This window comes from Peromyscus maniculatus, chromosome X, assembly GCF_049852395.1.
Source record: "Peromyscus maniculatus bairdii isolate BWxNUB_F1_BW_parent chromosome X, HU_Pman_BW_mat_3.1, whole genome shotgun sequence".
Classification (NCBI taxonomy): domain Eukaryota; kingdom Metazoa; phylum Chordata; class Mammalia; order Rodentia; family Cricetidae; genus Peromyscus; species Peromyscus maniculatus.
This window is the reverse complement of record NC_134875.1, coordinates 84,710,631-84,733,129: the sequence shown is the minus strand read 5'-3', so window position 1 is coordinate 84,733,129 and position 22,499 is coordinate 84,710,631. Positions and strand designations below refer to the sequence as shown.

The 22,499-nt window shown below is 41.5% G+C and overlaps 1 protein-coding gene across 2 annotated transcripts in view; it reads right to left on the bottom strand.

Moving 5' to 3' along the window:
- Tex11 (testis expressed 11) overlaps nucleotides 1-3,511 on the bottom strand; it is a 289,769-nt gene extending 286,258 nt beyond the window's left edge. For both annotated transcript variants that reach the window (XM_076561730.1, XM_076561732.1), the window contains exon 1: nucleotides 3,450-3,511. In XM_076561730.1, the coding sequence (XP_076417845.1) occupies nucleotides 3,450-3,489 (40 nt within the window). In that variant the 5' untranslated portion in view covers nucleotides 3,490-3,511. The remainder of the gene's footprint in view (nucleotides 1-3,449) is intronic.
- Between the last annotated feature and the right edge of the window lie 18,988 nt (nucleotides 3,512-22,499).

The following is a 22,499-nucleotide window of genomic DNA, read 5'->3' as shown; positions in this document are numbered from 1 at the left end:
ATAAGGCTGTTTTTTTTTTTTCCAGAGCTGAGGACCGAACCCAGGGCCTTGCGCTTGCTAGGCAAGCACTCAACCACTGAGCTAAATCCCCAACCCCAAGGCTGGTTCTAAGAATAAAGAATTCACCATTTAAAAGCAAAAAGAAGAAAATTAACGTGAAAAATTACCATATAATGTAATTGGTGCTATAACTATAAAGGTCAGAGTCCCTTTGCCTGCTTGAAGGACAGAATTAGGTTGTTAAGATAAAGAACACTGAGGAGAAAGCAGCACGATAGCATGGAAAAGCACAGTGAGTCCTGGAGAACTGTAAGCAGCTACATATTGCTAGACAAGAAAGTAAAGGCTGTTCTAAGAAACGCCATTAAAATGGCACATAAGGGGCGAATCTTAAAAGACTGCATGGTACAGTAAGGTTTGATTCTGTTGATCATTCAACCGCTTTCTTTCATAAACTGTTTTATCCTACCTAGTAGGTGCATATGAGATGAGATTTCTACAGAAACCATGCTCTCAACTCTAAACTTTATAACCCTCTTGGCATATTTCTAATAGTGTTGCCATTCCTAATCTGAAAATCCCATTGTGACATTTAAAATGGGAAAAAGATAATTCAAGGGATCCTTCGAGCAAATAAAATTCTTTGAGTTTCTGTGAAAGTTAAATATCTTGAGTGAGTTTCTCTACTAAATTGTTTAGTCTAAATCTGTACTTACTAATATGGTAATAACCCTAAAACGAGAAGTGTGGCTAGTCCAAATTGAGATGTATGGGGCTGGAAGTGGGGCTCAGTGGGGCTGGACATGCGGAGTTGGACATGGGGAGCTGAACATATGGAGCTGGACATGTGAGGCTGGACATATGGAGCTGGACATGTGGGGCTGGACATGTGGGGCTGGACATGTGGAGCTGGACATGTGAGGCTGGACATGTGGAGCTGGACATGTGAGGCTGGACATATGGAGCTGGGCATGTGGGGTTGGACATGTGGAGCTGGACATGTGGGGCTGGACATGTGGGGCTGGACATGTGGGGCTGGGCATGTGGGGCTGGACATGGGGAGCTGGACATGTGAGGCTGGGCATGTGGGGCTGGACATATAGAGCTGGACATGTGAGGGTGGACATGTGGAGCTGGACACGTGGGGCTGGACACATGGGGCTGGACATGTGAGGCTGGGCATGTGAAGCTAGACATGTAAGGCTGGACATGTAAGGCTGGACATGTGGGGCTGGAGGCTAGCAGTTGCACATACCTGTAATCCTAACATAAACAAGGCCCTATGTTCAATCCCCTGTTCTGTCAAAATAAAACAACCCGCCAGGCAGTGGTGGTGCACACCTTGAATCCCAGCACTCAGGAGGCAGAGACAGGTGGATCTCTGTAAATCTGATGTCAGCCTGGTCTACAGAACTAATTCCAGGACAGCTTAGAGCTGTTACCCAGAGAAACCCTGTCTCTAAATAAATAAATAAACAAATAAATGTAAAACAACCCAATAAGTGCTACAATTACAAAATACAAAGCGGACTTCAGGGAATAAAATATCTCAGTAACTTTGTATATGTTGAAACAATAATATTTTGTCTCTGATGAATTAAAAGTATTAAGATTAAAATTCCTGCTAAAATCATTTCACCTGGGGCTGGAGAGATGACTCAGCAGTTAAGAGCAATTACTGCTCTTCCAAAGGACCCAGGTTTGATTCCCAGCACCCACATGGCAACTCATAACCATCTGTACCTCCAGTTTCAGAAAACCTGATACCTTCTTCTGGCCTCTGAGGGCACCAGGCATGCAGGTGGTGCACAGACAGACATGCAGTCACATTACCATTACACATAAATTAAAAATAAGTGAATCTTTTTTAAAAAATTAACTTCACCTATTTATCTGTTTAGTGTGTCTCCCAGAATATTATAAATTATATTTGTAGCTCATTCATTTCTACTAGACAGGGCTGGTGTTGAGTACATACCATGACCATTTAATTTTGTATACATTTTTGGCAGTTTTGCTATATAGCCCAAGTGGGCCTCAAATCCACAATGTAGTTCAGGATACCCTTAAACTCACAATCCTCCTGTGTTAGCCCCGGGAGTGTTGAGATTACAGGTATATGCCACCACACCCAGCTTTAGTTTCTGAAGACTTTATGAAATAAATAAATAAATAATCATAAATATAACAGAAAAGGGCATTTATATCACAACAAACTAAAGAAATTAAAAATCCAAAGAAAGAAAAGAGAACAAGAATTTGTCTCCAAACTAACCATAAGGAAATGTTCATGAAGCTTGATAACGCCCTTTGTTGCTCATTATGCTGCTTAGGATGGCCTCAAACTAGTTTCCTATCTTGCAGTAATTGTTTTTATGCTTTTTTTAATTTATTTGTGTGTGTGTGTATGTTCGCGCATGTGTACATATTTAGCTTGTCACCAGTATGGAGGTCAGAGGACAGTTTTCCAGAATTGGTTCTCTCCTTCAACCATGTGGGGCCCAGGGATCAACACGGGTCATCAGGCTTGGTGGCAGGCATCTCTACTGGCTAAGCACATTCACCTGCCCTTACAGTAATTTTTTTTAAAGATCTGCCTCTTTATAGCCCTAAGGTTGAATGGCTTATGGACGGTGGCAATTTTCGGTTAAAAGCATTTAAAAAGCAGGATATCCAGTGCCTAGTTGCCTCGACACCACAGAAGCACCTCCTCAAACCCCTGCTCTGAGGCTGAGCTCACTGCCCTTCTTCAGGCCTTACAATTAGGACAAGATAAGATCTTAAACATCTCCATCAGGTCCAACAATAGCTTTCCAGTATCATCTGCCCATCTGCTTGCAACAATTTTTAAATGTACTTTTAACACAGTATTTTTCAGGTTAAACAGTATAATTCTGTATATCCTAAAATTCCTGGAAGAAACTATGGATTGTGGGCAGAAAATAAGCTATGGATTGCGAGTTTTGTTTCATTATACTAGCTCATAAAAGGTTCCAAATGTCTAGTGTTTCTGGCACATAGATGAGAAACTGGGGCAATAGATACTCTGAAGAGACACACTTAAGAGACAAACTTGCATGTATATCCTCCGCTATCCAGGGCCTCCAATCCAGGGCTTTACATGTGGAAGGGACACCCCCCCACGGAGCTACTGCCCAGCTCCTTGTTTGTTTGGTTTTGTTCTTTGAGACAGCTACTTGAGGTACAACCTTGCAAATGCTGGGATTACAGGCCAGGTGTGGTGGCTGACACTTGCCCTCTGGATGCTGAGGTCGGAGGATGGCAAGTTTGAGCATGACCTGAGTTACATAAATTCTAGGTCAGCCTGAGACACAGAGTAAAAATTCTGCTTCAAGAAGCCAGAGGTTAAGGGGGTGGGGAGGGATTTAGAAACCTTAAACAATACAGAAAACAGTTTGACATTTCTGTTACCATGCAAAGCTTGGTACCTTTAAAGTCCATGAAGCAAAGGTCAACAAAGTCATCCATTTTTTAAATCCCTGGCTCCAGCCTATGGAACAAGAAAACATTTTAATATTCCATACTTTAGTCTCTAATTCCTCAAAAACACTTTTTTATTTATTTTTATTTTATGTGCCCTGGCGTTTTGCCTGCATGCATGTGTGTGAGGGTTTCAGATTCCCTGGAACTGTCTGGAGTTACAGACAGTTGTGAGCTGCCATGTGGGTGCTGGGAATTGAACCTGGGTCCTCCGGAAGAGCAGCCAGTGCTAACACTGAGACATCGCTTCTGCCCCTCAAAAACACTTTTTTCCAGGCATTTTTTTTCCCCATTGCTTATTACCGAAAAGTGCAGGGAAGCTGAGGAAGCTGGAACCCCGGGAGGAAGTTGTTAAGGAGGGGGGTCCAGGTTGTCTCACAGCAGAAAGACCGTCACCTTACCTCCCGAGGCCCTCGCTCCCCAAGGCGAGAAGCGGTGTGAGCCGCGCGCTGTGATTGGTCCGCTTGGCACGCACTGCCCCGCCCTCATAGTTCAACCGCTCTCAGCGGCATCCCATCAGCCCCCGCGTTCTTTCCCCCCAGCTCTGGCTCCTCCCGCTAACGGAAGCCGACGCTTTCTGGCACGGTCCTGCACCCCTCCGACCTCATCAAAATGACTGCCTCGGCCCTCCCTCCCCTGGCCACAAACTGCCCGCTCCGACCAACCGTATATTGCTTGGGGCGGCCCTAAACCTAAAAAGTATTCATCAAGTGGCCAATTCTTGCCAGTTCTAAAGAGCCCACCTGGGCTGCAGGTGTGAGGCCCTGGGTTCAATAAAACACACGCGATGAAACCAGCTGACCTGGCTGAAGCACTTCCTGCCCACCCAACCACTCACCGGCGGCTGTGATGTCAGCTCCTCGGCCGGCCTCGAAGGTGCCGAAGGTGCCGCACACTCTCCTCCAGGGAGCAAAGCCCCTCCCCCTCCACTACGTCATCAAAGGCCCCGCCCAGTTGGCCTTCACCCTCTATTGATCCTAAGCCTTAGAATCCAGTCTACTCTCTACACTGGTTGGAACCAGAATGAGACTCTCCGGGTAGGGGCTGTGATTGATGTCAAGCCAGAAGTGTACTGCCATTCAAGGAAAGGACAGGTGGGCAGCCAGGATTACAAAAAGAAAAGAGCGGGAATCCACATGCATGTACACTACAAAGATAGTGGAGGAAAGTAGATAGTGCTGCTGAATGTTTAAAACTGTCAAGGAATCCAGTACGATAGCTCAGACTTGTAGTCCCAGCAGTCAGAGGCTGAAGCAAGAGAATCCATTGAGCCCAGGCATTCTGGATCCACCTGGGAAGCATAGCAAAACCCCTGCAAAGAAATAAGTAATAGCTGGGCAGTGGTGGTGCACGCCTTTAGTCCCAACACTCGGGAGGCAGAGGCAGGCGGATCTCTGTGAGTTCAAGGCCAGCCTGGGCTACAGAGCGAGATCCAGGACAGCCAGAAATACACAGAGAAACCCTGTCTCGAAAAAACAAAAACAAAAAGAAATAAGTAGTGTCAAAACTCAAAAAATAGGAAATTGAGCACTCCAGCCAGGGAAGCAGATAGGCAAACAGCAGATCTTCACCTCCCCCTCCATTCCTCCAAGTCCAATCCCCCAGTCTCATCCCCAGCTCTATAGCAGACCACCTGCTGCTGCCTCTCCTCACTCTCTGCCCCCATTCCCAGGGGACTAAGCAGATCTTGGTAGAACACCCTGCTTTCCATCCCTCCTGTGGAGCACTTCATCCCATCCTCCTAGCTGATCCCTATTCCTAATACCTAGAAAAAACATTTTACCCAGAACCCCTAGTGGCCATCTCAATCAGGATCCCAGAATTTCCTATGAGGCAACACACAGCTTACCACACCCTCCTAAGAACCAGAGAGAGCAACAGAAATCAAGGAACAAAACACCCATCCAACAAAGTCAAGACCAGAGATCAGCACCTACAATTACAATCTTCCCAAACCCAAATGCCTAGATGGCACGCACATAAAGACACAGTAACAGGCAGGACAATGTGTCTCCCTCCACTAGAGCCCAGCTACCCTACCACAGTAGGCACTGAGAACTGCAACACTGCCAAAGCACAAGACAAAGACCTTAAAATAGCCTGTATGAATATGATAGAGGTCCTTCAAGAGGAATACATCCCTTTCATAAATCTATGAAAACACAAACAGTGGAAGGAAATGAATAAAACTGTTGAAGACTTGAAAGTGAAACTAGCTAGAATCAATAAAGGAAATCCAAACTGAGGGAAACTTGGAAACAAAAAATTTAGGAACTGGAACAGGGACCTCAGAGGCAAGCCTCACCAACAGAATACAAGAGACAGAAGAGAGAATTTCGAGCATTGAAGACATGATAAAAGAAACAGATATCTCAGAGAAAATGAATCTTTAAAAATCCTGGCACAAAACATCCAGGAAGTCTGGGACACAATAGAAAGACCAAAGCTACGAATAATAGAAATAGAGGGAAGAGAAGAAACTCAGGTCAAAGGCACAGAGAATATTTTCAACAAAATCATACAAGATTCATAGAAGTTTCCCTAACCTAAGGAAGGAGATGCCTATCAAGATACAAAAAGAATACAGAACACCAAATAGACTGGACCAGAAAAGAGAGTCCCCTCAGCACATAATAATCAAAACTTGCAGTTAAAACTGCAAGGAAAAGGGACCAAGAAAAAAATAAAAGCAGATTTATTAGAATTACACCTGAGTTCTCACTGGATACTCTAAAAGCCAAAAGGGCCTGTACAGATGTTCTACTGATGCTAAGAGACCACAGATGCCAGCCCAGACTACTATACCAGGAAAACTTTCAATCACAAAATATGGACAAAAGACATTCCATGATTTAAAAAATTTAAGCAATATTTATCTACAAATTTAGCCATATGGAACGTGCTAGAAGGAAAACTCTAACCTAAAGACATTAACTACACCCAAGAAAACACAAGAAATGAATAAATGCAGAACAGCAAATCAAAAGAGAGGAAACATACACACAACAACAACAACAAAAATAACAGGAATCAGGGCTTGGGGATTTAGCTCAGTGGTAGAGGCCCTGGGTTCGGTCCTCAGCTCTGAAAAAAAAATGACAGGAATCAACAAACACTGCTTATTAACATTTTTCAATTTCCATGGTCTCAATTCCCTAATAAGACAGAACAAACTAGCAGAATAGATGCAAAAACAGGATCCAACTTCTGCTGCATTAAAGAAACACACCTTAACATCAAGAATATACATTAAGTCAGAGTAAAAGGATGGAAAACCATATTCTAAGCAAATGGACCCAAGAAGCAAGCTGGTGTAGTCATTTTAATATCTGAAAAAAAAATGGACTTCAAACTAAAATTAATAAAACATAGGGAAGGACACTACATATTCAAAGAAAAAAATCCACCAAGAGAACATTTCAATTCTTAACATCTATGTACCAAACACAAGGGCACCCAAGTTCATAAAAGAAATGCTACTACAGCTTACTTAAATCACACGTTACCCCTCACACACTGATAGTGGGAGACATCAGTACCCCACTCTCACCAATAGACAGGTCATCCAGACAAAAACTACACAGAGAAATGTTGGAGCTAACTGACATTATAAACAAAATGGATCTAACAGAGCACATATTTAACCAAACATAAAAGAATATACCTTCTTCTCAGCACCTCATGGAACTATCCCCAAAACTGGCCACATACTCAAATACAAAGCAAGTCTCAACAGATACAAAAAATTTGAAATAATACATTCTATCTGCCCACCACAAATTAAAGCTGGCTATAAACAACAGAAAGATTACAAACTCATGGAAAATGAACAACTCACTACTGAATAAAAATGGATCAAAAGAGAAATTAATAAATTGAAAACTTTCTAGAATTGAATGAAAATGAAAACACAATGTACCCAAACATATGAGACACAAAAACACAATTCTAAAAGGCAAGTTCATAGAACTAAGCACTATGTAGAAAGATGGAGACATCTCATACTAGTAATTTAACAACACATATGAAAGCTCTAGAACAAAAAGAAGTCACACCCAAAAGGAGTAGACAGCAAGAAATAAACTCAGTTTGAAATCAATAAAATAGAAACAAACAAAAATAAAGATTCAATGAAATGGAGTTGGCTCTTTGAGAAAATCAGTAAGATTGATAAACCTTTGTCCAAATTAACTAAAAGGCAGAGAGAATATCCAAATTAACAAAATCAGAAATGAAAAGGGGGACATAGCAGATACCAAGGAAATCTAGAGAATCATAAGGACATACTTAAAAAACCTGTACTCCACCAAATTGTCAAGTCTAAAAGAAACAGACAACTTTCTTGATACATACCACTTACCAAAGTTAAATCAAGATCAAATAAGCAATTTAAACAGAACTAAAGCCCCTAGTAAAATAGAAGCATCCATTAAAAAGTCTTTAAAAAAAAAACCAGGGCCAGACAGGTTTTAGGGCAGAATTCTACCAGACTTTCAAAGAAAAGCTAGCACCAATATTTCTCAAATTATTCCACAAAATAGAAACAGAAGGAACACTGTTCAATTCATTTTATGAGACCAGTTACCCTCATACACAAACCACATAAAGACCCAACAAAGAAAGAATTACAGACCAATTTCCCTTATGAACATAGATGCAAAAATACTCAATAAAATACTTCCAAACTGAATGCAAGAACACATCAAGAAGATCATCCACCATAACCAAGTAGGCTTCATCCCAGAGATGCAGGGATGGTTCAACATAGTTAAATAAGTAATCCACCATATAAACAAACTGAAAGACAAAAACCACATGATCATCTCATTAGATGCAGAAAAGGCCTTTAACAAAATCCAACACCCTTTCATGTTAAAGTCCTGAAAAGTCTAGGAATACAAGGGACAAACCTCAACATAATGAAGGTAATTTAGGGTATGCCCATATCCAACATCAACTTAATAGAGAGAAACTCAAAGTAATTTCACTAAAATCAGGAATAAGACACGGTTGTCCATTCTCTCCATATTTATTGAATATAGTCCTTGAAGTCATGGCTAGAGCAATAAGACAACTGAAGTAGATCAAGGTGATACAAGTAGGAAGGGAAGAAGTTAAAGTATCTTTATTTGCAGATGATATGATAGTATACATAAGAGACTTAAAAAAAAATTCCATCAGGAAACTCCTACAGCTGATTGTTGTGGAATATTCCATTACATTGTGTAAACATAAATCACTGTGATTGGTTTAATAAAAAGCTAAACAGCCAATAGCTAGACTGGAGGTACAGCAGGGACTTCAGGACCGAGAGAGCTGTGGGAAGAAGAAAGGCAGAGTCACCAGCCAGATGCAGAGAGAGCAAAATATGCAGGAGAAGAGGTAAAAGCCACAAGTCACGTGGCAACATGTAGATGAATAGAAAGGGGTTAATTTAAATTATAAGCGTTAGTGGGACAGGCCTAAACTATAGGCCAAGCTTTTATAATTAATAATAAGTCTCTGTGTCATTTTTTTGTGAGCTAGTGGCCCAAAGAAAAAATCAGTCTACAGCTGATAAACACTTTCAGCTTAGTAGCTGGGTACAAAATTAACTCACAAAAATCAATAGCATTCCTATATACAAATGACAAATGGACTGAGAAAGGAATCAGGGAAACAACACCATTCACAATAACTTCAAAATTATATAAAATATCTTGGGGTAACTCTAACCAAGCAAGTGAAAGACTTTGTGATAAAAACTTAGAGACACTGAAAAAAGAAATTGAAGATATCAGAACAGGAAAAGATCTCCATGGATAAGATTAATATAGTAAAAATGGCCAACCTACCAAAACCAATCTACAGATTCAATGCAATTCCCATCAAAATTCCAACACAGATACGGAAAGGACAATTTTCAGCTTCATATGGAACCATACCAAAAAAAAATCAACATGATCAATGCACATAGGAACTCACAAAGACCAGGGTAGCGTGCACAGGGTCTATACAAGATCCTTTGTGTATATATTATGGCTTCCAGTTTAGTGTTTTTATGGGATTCCTGAGTATACAAATGAGTGGCTCTCTGTTTCTTTTGTTTGGTTGATATTTGGGGGTTTGTTGTTTGGTTTTTGGTTTTTTGAGACAGGGTTTCTCTGTGTAGCAATGGATGTCCTGGAACTCACTCTGTAGAAGACCAGGTTGGCCTTGAACTCACAGAGATCTGTTGGCCTTTGCTTCCCAAGTGATAGGTTTAAAGAGGTGCCCCACTACCTTTCAGCTGGGTCTCTGTTTCTTGTGTCTTCTCTTGGGCTCTTTTTATTCTGTTTGTTAGTTTTGGCAATTCCAGTGTGTTTCTTTTATCACATATATATATTGGATTTTCCAGACAGGGTTTCTCTGAATAGTCCTGGCTGTCCTGGAACTCACTCTGTAGACCAGGCTGGCCTTGAACTCAGAGATCTGCCTGCCCCTGCCTCAATAGTGCTGGGATTAAAGGTGTTCGCCACCTCCACCAGGTTTTTATTTTATTTAAAAAAATTTTTTTTTGAGAAGACTGAAAAAACTTTAGTTCCAGGCTAGAGAGATGGCTCAATGGTTAAGAGCACTGGCTGGTCTTCCAGAGGACCCAGGTTCAATTCCCAGCACCTACAAGGCAGCTTCCATTCATCTGTAACTCCATTTCCAGGAGATCCAAGGCCATCTTCTGGCCTCCATAGACATTCTACCCAAATGGTGCACATAGATGCAGACGCTCATACACATAAAATAATATTTTAATTTTTAAATTTGTAGTTCCAAGGCATGCTTCTGCTGCTCTCACTCTTTCCAAATCTGGTGTTTTGAGTCAGGCTTTAATGTAGTCCAGGTACACTATGCTGGGACAGCACCTGACCTACATCTCCAATACCTTTTGTCAAATCAGACTCACAACAAGTTTATATATCCCATCCACCTTCAAATGGTTTTAGGCATGGAGTAGAATATATGAGTAAATAAACTTGCTTCCACCTAATACATACACAATGCCTGCAAGTTAAGAAAAAGGCTTTTACTGAAATCTCTATTAAGACACAGCCTCCAGATTTGCAGACAGAGCCAATGTCAAAACAATAACAAGCATGTGGCAGATCCTGGCTTCCATCCCAGTACCCAGAAGATATTTTTTAAAGTATTAGCAAGGTTCTGACTTCTTTCATCATATGATAGAACCTTATGTGGCATTCCTTTAAGCCCTGTACATCTCAGTCAGCTTTGGTGGGGAGCTGGCTAACAGGGTGATGAGCAGAGACGTCGGCTCCTGTTTTGAAAACATTAACAAAGTTCCCTCCTAACCCTGAAAGTATCAGAATGAAATATGATGTATTGTAGGGGAAAATGGGGTATCTAAAGCTTTTTTTTTATTTTATTTTTTATTTTTTTTTTGGTTTTTCCGAGACAGGATTTCTCTGGGTAGCTTTGGAGCCTGTCCTGGAACTCACTCTGTAGCCCAGGTTGTCCTCGAACTCACAGAGATCCGACTGGCTCTTCCTCCCGAATGCTGGGATTAAAGGTGAGCACCACCGCCTGGCTTAAAGCTAATTTCTTTACCCTCTTCAAATTTCTCTGCATCTATCCAGTCATGAAAGCCCAAGCCTTTTAATCCCAGCACGCAGAAGGCAAAGGCAGACAGATCTCTGTGAGTCTGAAGGCAGTGTGAGACTCTGTCTCACAAATTATTTTTTTCTGGACCTAGAGCACACAAAACAATGAAGAAAGTAGAGAAGGAGACAGAAAACACAGCAATCCTGCCTTTGCCTGCTGTTCTGCTTCCAAAAATGATCAATTATGATCAGAAAATATGGCATGAGAAACTTCATTAATAATTTATAATGTCATGTTACTTTTATCAAAGTAGTTTATAATAAATGTTGCCATAATTCTTCTAGCCTCTTTTTGTGCATAATTTACAAGTTATCTTTATCATAGATGTGAATACAGAGAGAAAACTCGTAATGTCTATGTAAGGTCTAGTACTGTCCATGGTTCTAATTATCCACTGGAGGTCCTGGAACGTAGTTTATGTGGCTAAGGGGACTGCACTGTGATTAGCACCCCATCATCCTAGAAACATCATCCTAGAGTTAACTGAATCCCTGTGTATCACATGATGTGTAGCCTTGTGCTACCTCTTAGAATCCAGTTGTTCAAAGCCAGCCTAATTTCTTCATCCACAAAATGAGAATAAAAGTAATTCTAGGCTTCTGGTTCAATGACTAATGTATGTAAAGAATGTAGAACAGGGCACAAATAGAATACAGTAAATAACAACTGTCAGTCCCATTTCCTAGTTGGCAAATTAAGGGCTTCCTAATGCCATTACCACATCTAGATTTCTGATTCAACCATAGTTGCTTTATTCATAGATAAGCAGATAAATGAACAACCTATAGCAATCTTTTCACGTGCATCTTACAGTTTTTTGTTTGTTTGTTTGTTTTTGTTTTTTTGAGGCAGGGTTTCTATGTGTAGTTTTGGTGCCTGCCCTGGATCTCACTCTGTAGACCAGGTTGGTCTTGAACTCACAGAGATCTGCCTGGCTCTGCCTCCCGAGTGCTGAGAAAGGTCAGCTCTTAACTCTTAATGATTATTTAATGTTAGGAAAGGCATACAGGGAGCTAGAGAGATGGCTCAATGGTTAATTAAGAGGACTAGCTGCTCTTCCCGAGGACCCAGCACCCACATGGCAGCTCACAACTGTCTGTAACTCTAGTTCCAGGGGATCCAACACCCTCACACAGACATACATGCAAAGAGCCAATGCACATAAAAAATAAATAATTCATTTAAAAAAAAGCATACATGGACCAAAAACTATTGGTTAATACTGTTTGTAAACAAGACTACAAAGTCAGAGATACCACTTCACTGGAAAGACCCATGAATAAAGAAAAATGAACACAAAAAAAGGTAGAAAATTTTACATTGCATGAGTATCCCCAATTTCTTTTTTAACCTATGTGGCCTCTCTAGATGCTACAGGTGAGAATTTTAAAAATAAAATAAAATAAAAAGAAGAGACTAAGAGAGAAGAGAGACTATAAAAAGGCAGGTGCATGTTGGGAATATACAGTAATGATTAGTAAGTGGCAGGTACAGATTAAGAAGGAGTTCAAGGGCATCTTTGCTACACAGTGAGTTTGAAGCCAGCCTGGGCTACATGAAACCCAGTCTCAGTGGGAAGGGAGGCAGGGAGGAAGGGAAAGAGGGAGGAAGGAAAGGAAGGAAAAACTGAGTAAAAAAATGTCATTATGTAACACTTAACATAGATTATTTTTCCTTGTCCTAGAATAAGCTATAAATAATGATTTGTCCCATCACTTAACACAATGTTGTGGATAGTGAAACACACAGTGCCGAAGATGAGCGGACAGCTTGAACGCTAAAATGAGAGCCTGAAAGGCCCCTCATTAATAGTATGGATTCAAGAGAAAAGGGAGCAAGAATGCTAATTGGTTCACAAGGTAGCGTGACACGCGGTTAGAAGAAGAAAACGATTCTCAGAATAAATGCAATCATAGTCAGGAAAATTCCACAAACAAATTATCAACAGTGTGAGAACGGCCAGTTTGTTCTTCCAGATAATAAAACTACCGTGAATGAAATTACATGGTAATAGTGCAGATAGATAAGAGAACAGAATATAAGGCTGGGTGTGGTGGCGCACACCTTTAATCCCAGCACTAGGGAGGCAGAGGCAGGTGGATAACTGATTTCCAGGCCAGCCTGGTCTACAGAATGAGAGCTGCACTGTAAGACTCTGTCTCAAAAGAAAAACAGAGTCCAGATGCGAACCCAAATGTATACAGTATAGGAGCTATTTCAATCTATGGGGTAAAGAATTATTCAAGAAAAAAGTTGAAACAACTGGATAGCCATTTTTTTCTAAGGCAAGATCTTTACTATTTCACACACCAGACTAAACTCTAGGGCATGATCTAGAGCCACAAATACAATGGAAAATAATACAGGTTTTGGGGGGGGAGCAAGTATTTGGGGGGAAATGGTCCTGTTTTGGTTTTGGTTTTTCAACCATGGGGATTAAACCGAGGACCTCATACATGCTAGGCAAGTGCTCTAGCCTCAGCTCTAGCAAGTTCGTTGTGGCTATTTCTATTTTTGAGACAAGGCCTCACTCTGCAGCTTTGGCTGGAACTCACTGTCGACTAGGCTTGCCTCAAACTCACAAAGATTTGCCTGCTGGAATTAAGGGCATGTACCCAGCATGCCTGGCCCCTATTAAGCTTCAGAAATACATTAAAAATAAAATCTTACAAATGGCAAAATAAACAAAGTTGAAAAACTAAAACACAGACTAGAGAAAGATTTTACAAAATATACATCAGATAAAGTTAACATCTTTAATATAAAAAGAGCTCTTCAAATTAAAAAGGAAAGCACCAAATGTTCTAGCATATAAATAATCAGAGGACACGATCAGACAACTTAAACAGGAAGAATTATAGCCAATAAACATGAGAAAAGATAGTCACCCTTACCAGCTAGCCATCACAATAGAAGGGGAAATCAAAGCAAGGTAAGGATTTTCATTAAGCAGATTGACAAAAATTTAAAAGATTGACAAAATCTCACATTTAGTAAGATTGCAAAACAGACACTTGCTTCCTGTTGGTAGGAGCACAAATTATTACAACTTTTCTGGAAGGAAGACAGTTTGGCAATATGCATAAAAGATCTTTTATCATGTGTCGAGGGAAGTGGCTCATGCCTATAATCCCAGCACTCAGGATGAGGCAGGAGGATCTGCTTGGGTTCAAGGGCAGCCCGGGCTGAGTAAGTTCCAGGACAGCTGTCTTAGTTAGGGTTTCTATTGCTGTGATGAAACACCATGACCAAAAAGCAAGTTGGGGAGGAAAGGGTTTATTCGGCTTACACTTCAGCATTGCTGTTCATCACTGAAGGAAGTCAGGACAGGAACTCAAACTCCGCAGGATCCTGAAGGCAGGAACTGATGTAGAGGCCATGGAGGGGTGCTGCTTACTGACTTGCTTCCCTGGCTTGTTCATCCTGCTTTCTTATAGAACCCAGGACTGTGGTGATACTGTGTTCCCCAAAATATTGTGCACCCTAATAAACTTATCTAGGGTCAGAGAACAGAACAGCCACTAGATATAGAGGCCAGAAAATGGTGGCACTCACACCTCTAATCCTATCACTTGGGAGGCAGAGATCCATCCAGATCTCTGTGCGTTTAAAGCCACACTGGAAACAGCCAGGCGTAGTGACTCATGCCTTTAATCCCAGGAAGTGATGGCAGAAAGCAGAAAGGTATATAAGGCGTGAAAACCAGTAACTAGGCTGGTTAAGCTTTTAGGCTTTTGAGCAACAAACAATTCAGCTGAGATTCATTCTGGATGAGGACTCAGAGGCTTCCAGTCTGAGGAAATAGGATCAGCTAAGGAATTGGCGAGGTGAGGAAGCTGTGGCTTGTTCTGCTTCTCTGATCTTCCAGCATTCACCTCAATACCTGGCTTCAGGTTTGTTTTTATTAATAAGACCTGTTAAGGTTCCTGCTACACAGGACCACCAGCCCAGGGATGGAATCACCCACAGTGGGATGGGCCCTCCCCCATCAATCACTAATTAAGAAAATGCCCTAGCCCTACAGGCTTGCCTACAGCCCAGTCTTACGGAGGCATTTTCTCAATCAAGACTCCCTCGTCTCAGATGACTCTAGCTTATATCAAGCTGACACACAAAACTAGTCAGTACAACAGCTTAGGCTGTAGAATGAGACCCTGTCTCAAAAACTAAGAGGGGGGGGGATATGGTTGCTGTGCAAGCATGAAAACCATTGTTTGGATCAATAGAACCTACATAAATGTTGAGTGGATGTGGTGACCTGCATAAATGTTGAGTGGATGTGGTGACCTGCCTTGGAAGACAAAAACAAGGGATCCCTAAAACAAGCTGGCTAGTAAGATTAGCTATATTGCAAGCTCTGAGTTCGATTGAGAAACTCTGCCTCAATGAATAAGGTAGAAGAGCAATCATGGATGACTCCGACATCCAACTTTGGGCCTTCACATGCATGCACACCCACATGCATTTGCACCCACACTTGTGTGTGTGTCCACATCCGTGCAAAACTCCATGCACAAATGCACATAAGAAAAGAAAAAATAGGAAATAACTTTGAAATTTTAAAACTGTATAAAAGGCCAGCAAAATGGTTCAGCAGGTAAAAGCATTGTTCTGCAAGAGGTGAAACCTGAGTTCAAGCCCTGGAACTCACATAAATGTGGAAGGAGAGAGCCAGCTCCACAAATTGTCACTTGACTTCCTCAGGCATGCTGTGGCATGAAAGCTCACACAGGTATCATGTACACACAGTCAATAATAATAAATAAAATCTTAGACTTTTTAAAAAATCAAAATTTTACAGAGAAGATAAGCACTTAGCCAAAATTACATTCATGTTTGAATCAAAATATCTGGAAGGGTATTACCAAAATGCCAACAGATCTACCTTTGAGTGGAATTAAGGAGCATTCTCTCTGTTTTCAACTGAGAATCAAACCCCTGGTTTCATGCTCTGCCACTGAGCTCCACCCTCAGCCTACCCTTTCTTTATATTTTTTTCTGCATTCTTAGCCTCCCTACAATGAACAGCTATTTTATCATTAGAAGAAAAAGTTAATGTTCATAAGGAAGAAAAACGCACAGAAAGATGAAGTTTTTATCTGATTGGCATATACTTTTCCCCCAAGGAAATAAGAGGCAACTTGAGAGTGGAACAATGTGAAGAATGTGAATAAAGTAAGAAGGAGCTGTTTAAAAGAACAAGGTGATATCAACATTTTCAGGCGCGGGCAGGGCCTAGTCATGTGTGACCATCATTAACCTGGCCAGTCGCGTACATGTCTGCAACAATACTGAATTGCACGGGTTAAAGTGCGACCATGAACGTTTGGATGGCTGCAGGGCTTGGAAGGGAAGCCGGAGTCTTGATTGGGGAGTTGGAGGCATTTGCAAAATAGCAATACTGACTAATAAATTCAGGAATTTAGGTGGGTAAGAAAGCAAGCAAAGACTGAAAGAGAATGCTGAAAGGAGAAAGTGTGTGGGAGGGGGTTAATGAATTGGAGACTTCACGTGATGGCAAAGGACGGAGTGGGGTTACTTGAGCAAGTGAGCTGGGGAAGCTCAGCGAGTTATAGATGATGAGCTGTTTGAATTAGTGATTGCTGAAGCCTAAATTCTGCCAACCTCTATTGTCTGGCTCCATGAGTAGGTTGCAGAGATAGCATTCTTTGAACCAGATCACAGAACCGCTCCCTTCTTCATGTTCTAACACTATCGTTTACACATTTCCGTTTTTTTATCTAGAAATCAAATGCACTATCCATTGCACAACACTCCAGGCCGTTTCCACTTTGGAATTGACACATAATTATATGCACTTATGAGGTATAGTGTAATCATTCAATGCATAATGATCAAATCAGGGTAATTAGCACCTCCAGCTGCTCAAACAAGTGCCATATCTCTTTTGTTTGGCTTGTTTTGTTTTAGACAGGGCCTCACTCAGGCTAGCCTTAAACTAGCAATCCTCCTGCCTTTGTGTCCTGATGCTAAGATGCTAGACGTGTACCACCACGCCTACATATTCTCCCTCTCATCCCCCTCTCAGTTTTCAGAACTAGAGATTGAACCACAGGGTACTGGCATGTTAGGAAAGTGTTCGCCCACTTGAGCCACTCCTAGACTAACACCACTAATAAGTTAAACTTATTTTAATGACACATAAAAACATTATAAATGTACTTCTAATCAGGTGCCATGTGGTGATATAATACACATATACAAGGTATAATGTTCAAAGTATGGTAAATGAGTCTCAGATATAGACCCAAAGGCAATGTAGTTGATAAATTGGTGTCACAGCTGGAACAAAGACCTGGGTTTGATTCCAGAACCATATAAAACCAGGAGCCATAGCACATGCTATAATCCTAGCACTCAGGAGGGTGGAAGTGAAACGATCAGTTCAAAGTCGTTCTGAGCTACACATAATAGCAAGATCAAGGGTAGCCTGTCTAAAAAATAAGTACTAAAAAAAAAAGAAAAGAAAAAGGCACCCCTCCAGTACTCAAGGGACATTGGAAAGAGAGAGCAGCAGAAAGAATATATAAGCCAGCTGATGGGAAATACTATCCTCTGGACATGACATGACCATTGTATTGATGTAAGCTATGCTTACCTGCAGAAGAGCAAGTCAACAAGGTCAATCAACATTCCACCTGGCAGCACTAATTGGACTCAGTGAGCTACAAAAAAAAAGAAAGGGAAGATGTGAGGGTGGGAGAAGTATGTGGGTGGGTACAGAAGGGGCAAGTTGAGTATAGATATTTTCAAGATGTATTACATATATGTATTCAATTGTAAAAGAATTTTAAAAATTAATCTTTTTTTTCTTGAGATGGGGTCTTTGTAGCTCTGGCTAGTCTGGAACTGGCTATGTAGACCAGGCTAGCGTCTAATTCATATAGACTCAGCCTCCTGAGCACTGAGCATATACCACCATACCCAGCTAAATCTTAAAGATGAAAAAAAAGAAAAGATAGTACATATACACAACAAAATTTTATTCAGTGTAAAAGAAAAATGAAATCATGACATTTGCAAGAAAATGGATGCATGGGGCTGGAGAGATGGCTCAGTGGTTAAGAGTACTGGCTGCTCTTCCAGAGGACCCAGATTCGATTCCCAGCACCTACATGGCAGCTCACAACCATCTGTAGCTCCAGTTCCAGGGGATCCAACACTCTCAAACAGACAAATGTGCACATAAAATAAAAATAAATAAAAATAAAAATGAAATGCAGTAATTTAAAAAGAAAAGAAAATAGACACAACTAGAAATCATGAAGAAAAAAGCAGACTCAGAAAGACTAGCACTGCATGCTTTTTCTCATACACTGAACCTAAAATTGAACATTCATGCACATGTGTATTTATGTATGTGTGTTTGTAGGTCACAAAACTAGAAAGGTGATGATGAGAGGGGAGGAAGAGAGCTTAAGAGAAGTGGGAAATAGATAGCAATGGAATCCACATAACACATGCAGAAGGCGGGGACTAACAGGGACAAGAAATGGAACTAGAGGAGGGAGGAGGCATGAGAAGGACAGTAGAAGAGTGAATGAATGAGAGCAGAGTATGACACATAGTCTAAGATGCCATGATGAAACCTGTTAGTTTATATGCTAACTTAAAAAGAATTCATTTAAAAACAAAATAGAGTATCTGTCATAAGGCTTTAACATTCACTGACAATTTGACTGGGCTTGGAATCACCCGGGAGATACACTTCTGCACGTGTCTTTGAGAGAGTTTCCAGATTTAACTAAGGATGAAGAATCCACCCTGAATGTGGACAGCACCATCACCTGGGCCGGGTCTCAGACTGAATAAAAAGGGAAAGTAGAAAAATCCAGCTGAGCACCAGCTTCCCGGTTGGCACCACAGACCAACTGTTCCTCTCACCATGCTCTCTCCCCACGATGGAGCTACATCTCTGCGAACAGTGAGGGGGGAAAAAACTCTTCATTAAGTTGTCTTTTTTTGTCCAATATTTGGTCACAGTAATAAGATAAATGGTGAAAACATTCAAAATCTTTTCTTGTAGCTTTTTGAAATATATAATACATTATCATTACCTTTAGTCATCCTACTGTGTAATAGCATATCATTTCTACATATTGGGAGCCTTTTGAATTCCTCTCTACTACTTTGAGTTGGTGGAAAATACAGTTAACCTAAAGTGCTATAGAATAGTAGGAGTTATTCTTCCAATGTAAGCATAGTTTGGGTATGATTATCCAACTCTCTGTCTCCCCCCCTCCCATCCACACACTTCCTGCCACTCAGTTGCAGGTCTTGCAAGAGCCTTAGGAATCTGCTCTTTCTGTCTTAGTTTTTTTCCACTTTACTCCTTCAAAAATCCTCGACTTTGCAAAACTGAATTTTAAGCTTTCCCATCTTGTTGCTTTTATGCACAAATTGCCTCCGGATTTCTGAACTGACACATTTTACCCTTTTGTTTTTGTTGTTTAAAGAATGTTTCATGTTGCCCAGGCTGACCTCAAACCCAGTAGCCAAAAATGACCTAGAGCTCAGAACCTTCCTGCCCCCGCCCCCTAAGCTCAGATGACAACACATACCACCACATTTGGCTCATTGTACCTGTCATTTTTAAACCTCAGGAAAAGCCTTGACCTGGACAAACACTTCCTCAAACCACCTGAGACCTCCTCCCCCTTCAATTTTCACGGGAATCGATGCACACCTGTCCGGGGACACTTCTAATTTCCTACTTTCTGTCTTTTTGTTTATTTGGGTCAATTTTATCTGTCTCCTCAAGGAAATCAAGATTAGAGCATGCCTAAAGCAATTTTCCACACTGTCTTCAAGCCTAGTACCAGACGATTACTCACTGTGTTAACTACATGAATGTTTCCAACATATGATATGTGATTATTCTAGGAACCCTTTTTCCATTCTAGATAATGCCCAAAATATTTTCTTTTGAGCTGGGCGGTGGTGGCGCACACCTTTAGTCCCAGCATTCGGGAGGCAGAGGCAGGCAGATCTCTGTGAGTTCGAGGCCAGCCTGGTCTCCAAAGCAAGTTCCAGGAAAGGCGCAAAGCTACACAGAGAAGCCCTATCTCGAAAAAACAAAAAATATTTTCTTTTGAAAATAAGCATATTTGCTGGGCGGTAGTAGCACATGCCTTTAATCCCAGCACTGGGGAGACAGAGCCAGGTGGATCTCTGTGAGTTTGAGGCCAGCCTGGTCTACAGAGTGAGTTCCAGGACAGCCAAAGCTGTTACATGAAGAAACCCTGTCTTGAAAAACTAATCAATAAGCAAGAGTATTTAGCTGAGGGGTGGGGTTTAGTTGACAAACCACTTGCTTAAACCACACAAGGCAACATGAAACATTCTTTAAACAACAACAACAAAAGGGTAAAATAAGACTGATTTTATAGAAGCTGGAGAGATGGCTCAGAGGTTAAGAGCACTGGCTGTTCTTCCAGAGGTGTTGAGTTCAATTCCCAGCCACCACATGATGGCTCACAACCATCTGTAATGAGATCTGGTGCCCTCTTCTGGCCTGCAGGTATACATGCAGACAAACCACTGTATACATAATTTTTTTAAAAGAGGGATTTTATGTATATGAGTGTTTTACCTGTTTGTATTTTTGTGCACCATGCTCATGCCTGGTGGCTGCAAAGGCCAGAAGAGAGCATCTAGAACTGAGCATCGTGTGGGTGCTGGGAATTGAACTTAGGTCTTCTGGAAGAGCAACCTGTGCTCCCAATCACTAAACCATCATCAATACAGCCTCATATTTGCTTTAATGCTTTCAATTGGAAGGCATTATCTCACCCTCCCCTTCCCCCTCGCCACCATACCCTCTCACAAGCACTCTCAAGCTGATAGCCACTTTTTCTGGTTTTTTTTTTTTTGAGACAAGGTTTCTGTATAGCCCTAGTTGTCCTGGAACTCACTCTGTAGACCAGGCTGGCCTCAAACTCAGATCCACCTGCCTCTGCTGAGATTAAAGGCATGTGCCACCACTGCCCAACCACTTTTTCTTTTTAATAAGTAAGGCTGAAGATCTTTTCTTGTATTTGTCTTTTTTTTTTCTGGAAATGATACATCTAGTATGTATATTTATCTTTCTACTGGTTTGTAACAGCTCCTTACATATAAAGGAAATTCTACATCTGCTGCATTTGTTTTATCCTGGAAAGATCTTGAATTCCACAAAGCGTCTATCACATATGACCCATGTTGATGACTTGACTCTGTAACTCTAGTTCTAGTTGTTACCTATGTGAAACTAACCCATGTGCATGTTTATCAAGTCCCTGGACCTATGATTGAATTTCCTTCTGGCCTCGGTCTTTTGAACTTCTGTGACTAGGGCACACTTGCCAAAATCCTGTTCTTTCATCTGTAAAACACAATTATATCTCCTTTGTAGGCTTAATAACAAAACGAGATTTGTGCAGAACTGGCATAAATACTCCATAAATGGTAGCATTATCTCCCTGCCTTGGCTTCCCTACACTAAAAATCCACCACCTTGCTAATATGTCTTGTGACTGACTAGCCCTTTCTTATACAGACACCCATCCACAAGGGATGTTCGCAGTTCCCTGGGGTGTATACAAAGCCATGCATACATAACCATGTGCATGTTCCTTCCAGCTCCACTACAACCGCAGTCAGGCCAAAGAATCTGTTTTGTGGTAATTCGATTGTTTCCTGTACTGCTCACTGGCAATGACCCCCTCCCTCCAGCCTGCTTCTCAAGCACTCGGGTCAACTGCGGTCTAATGCGGTCCTCCCTTCGTGCTCCCGCAGCACGCACCGCCGTAGTCAAACGGCTGTTTTATATTCCTGTTTCCCCGCTTGTTTCCCTCACTAGATTGGGAATTCCTTGAGAGCAGAGACTTTTACGGCTTGTGTCACCAGCCCCCAGCACAGGGTCGAAAATTTGACGTATTTGTTGAATAAAGGGATAAATGCATAGTGATTAATCTGAGTGCAGTTTTAACCTCTGGCCTCCTACTGTTCTTTGGCAAGCAGTACCCTTACATATATGATCCTTTAAAAAAAAACCCTCTAGCCGGGCGGTGGTGGTGCACGCCTTTAATCACAACACTTGGGAGGCAGAGCCAGGCAGATCTCTGTGAGTTTGTGGCCAGCCTGGTCTACAGAGCGAGATCCAGGACAGGCACGAAAACAACAGAGAAACCCTATCTCGAAAAACAACAACAACAACAAAAAGCCCTCTAGTTTCCATACCTCCTCCAAGCCCAGGTAGCAACGGGAGACTGGTCCAACTGAAAGATGTGCACTACAAGACATTGGTCTCAGTGTCGAACCTAAGTAGTGTTGAGACGTGAGTCCACCCCAATCCCAGAGAACAG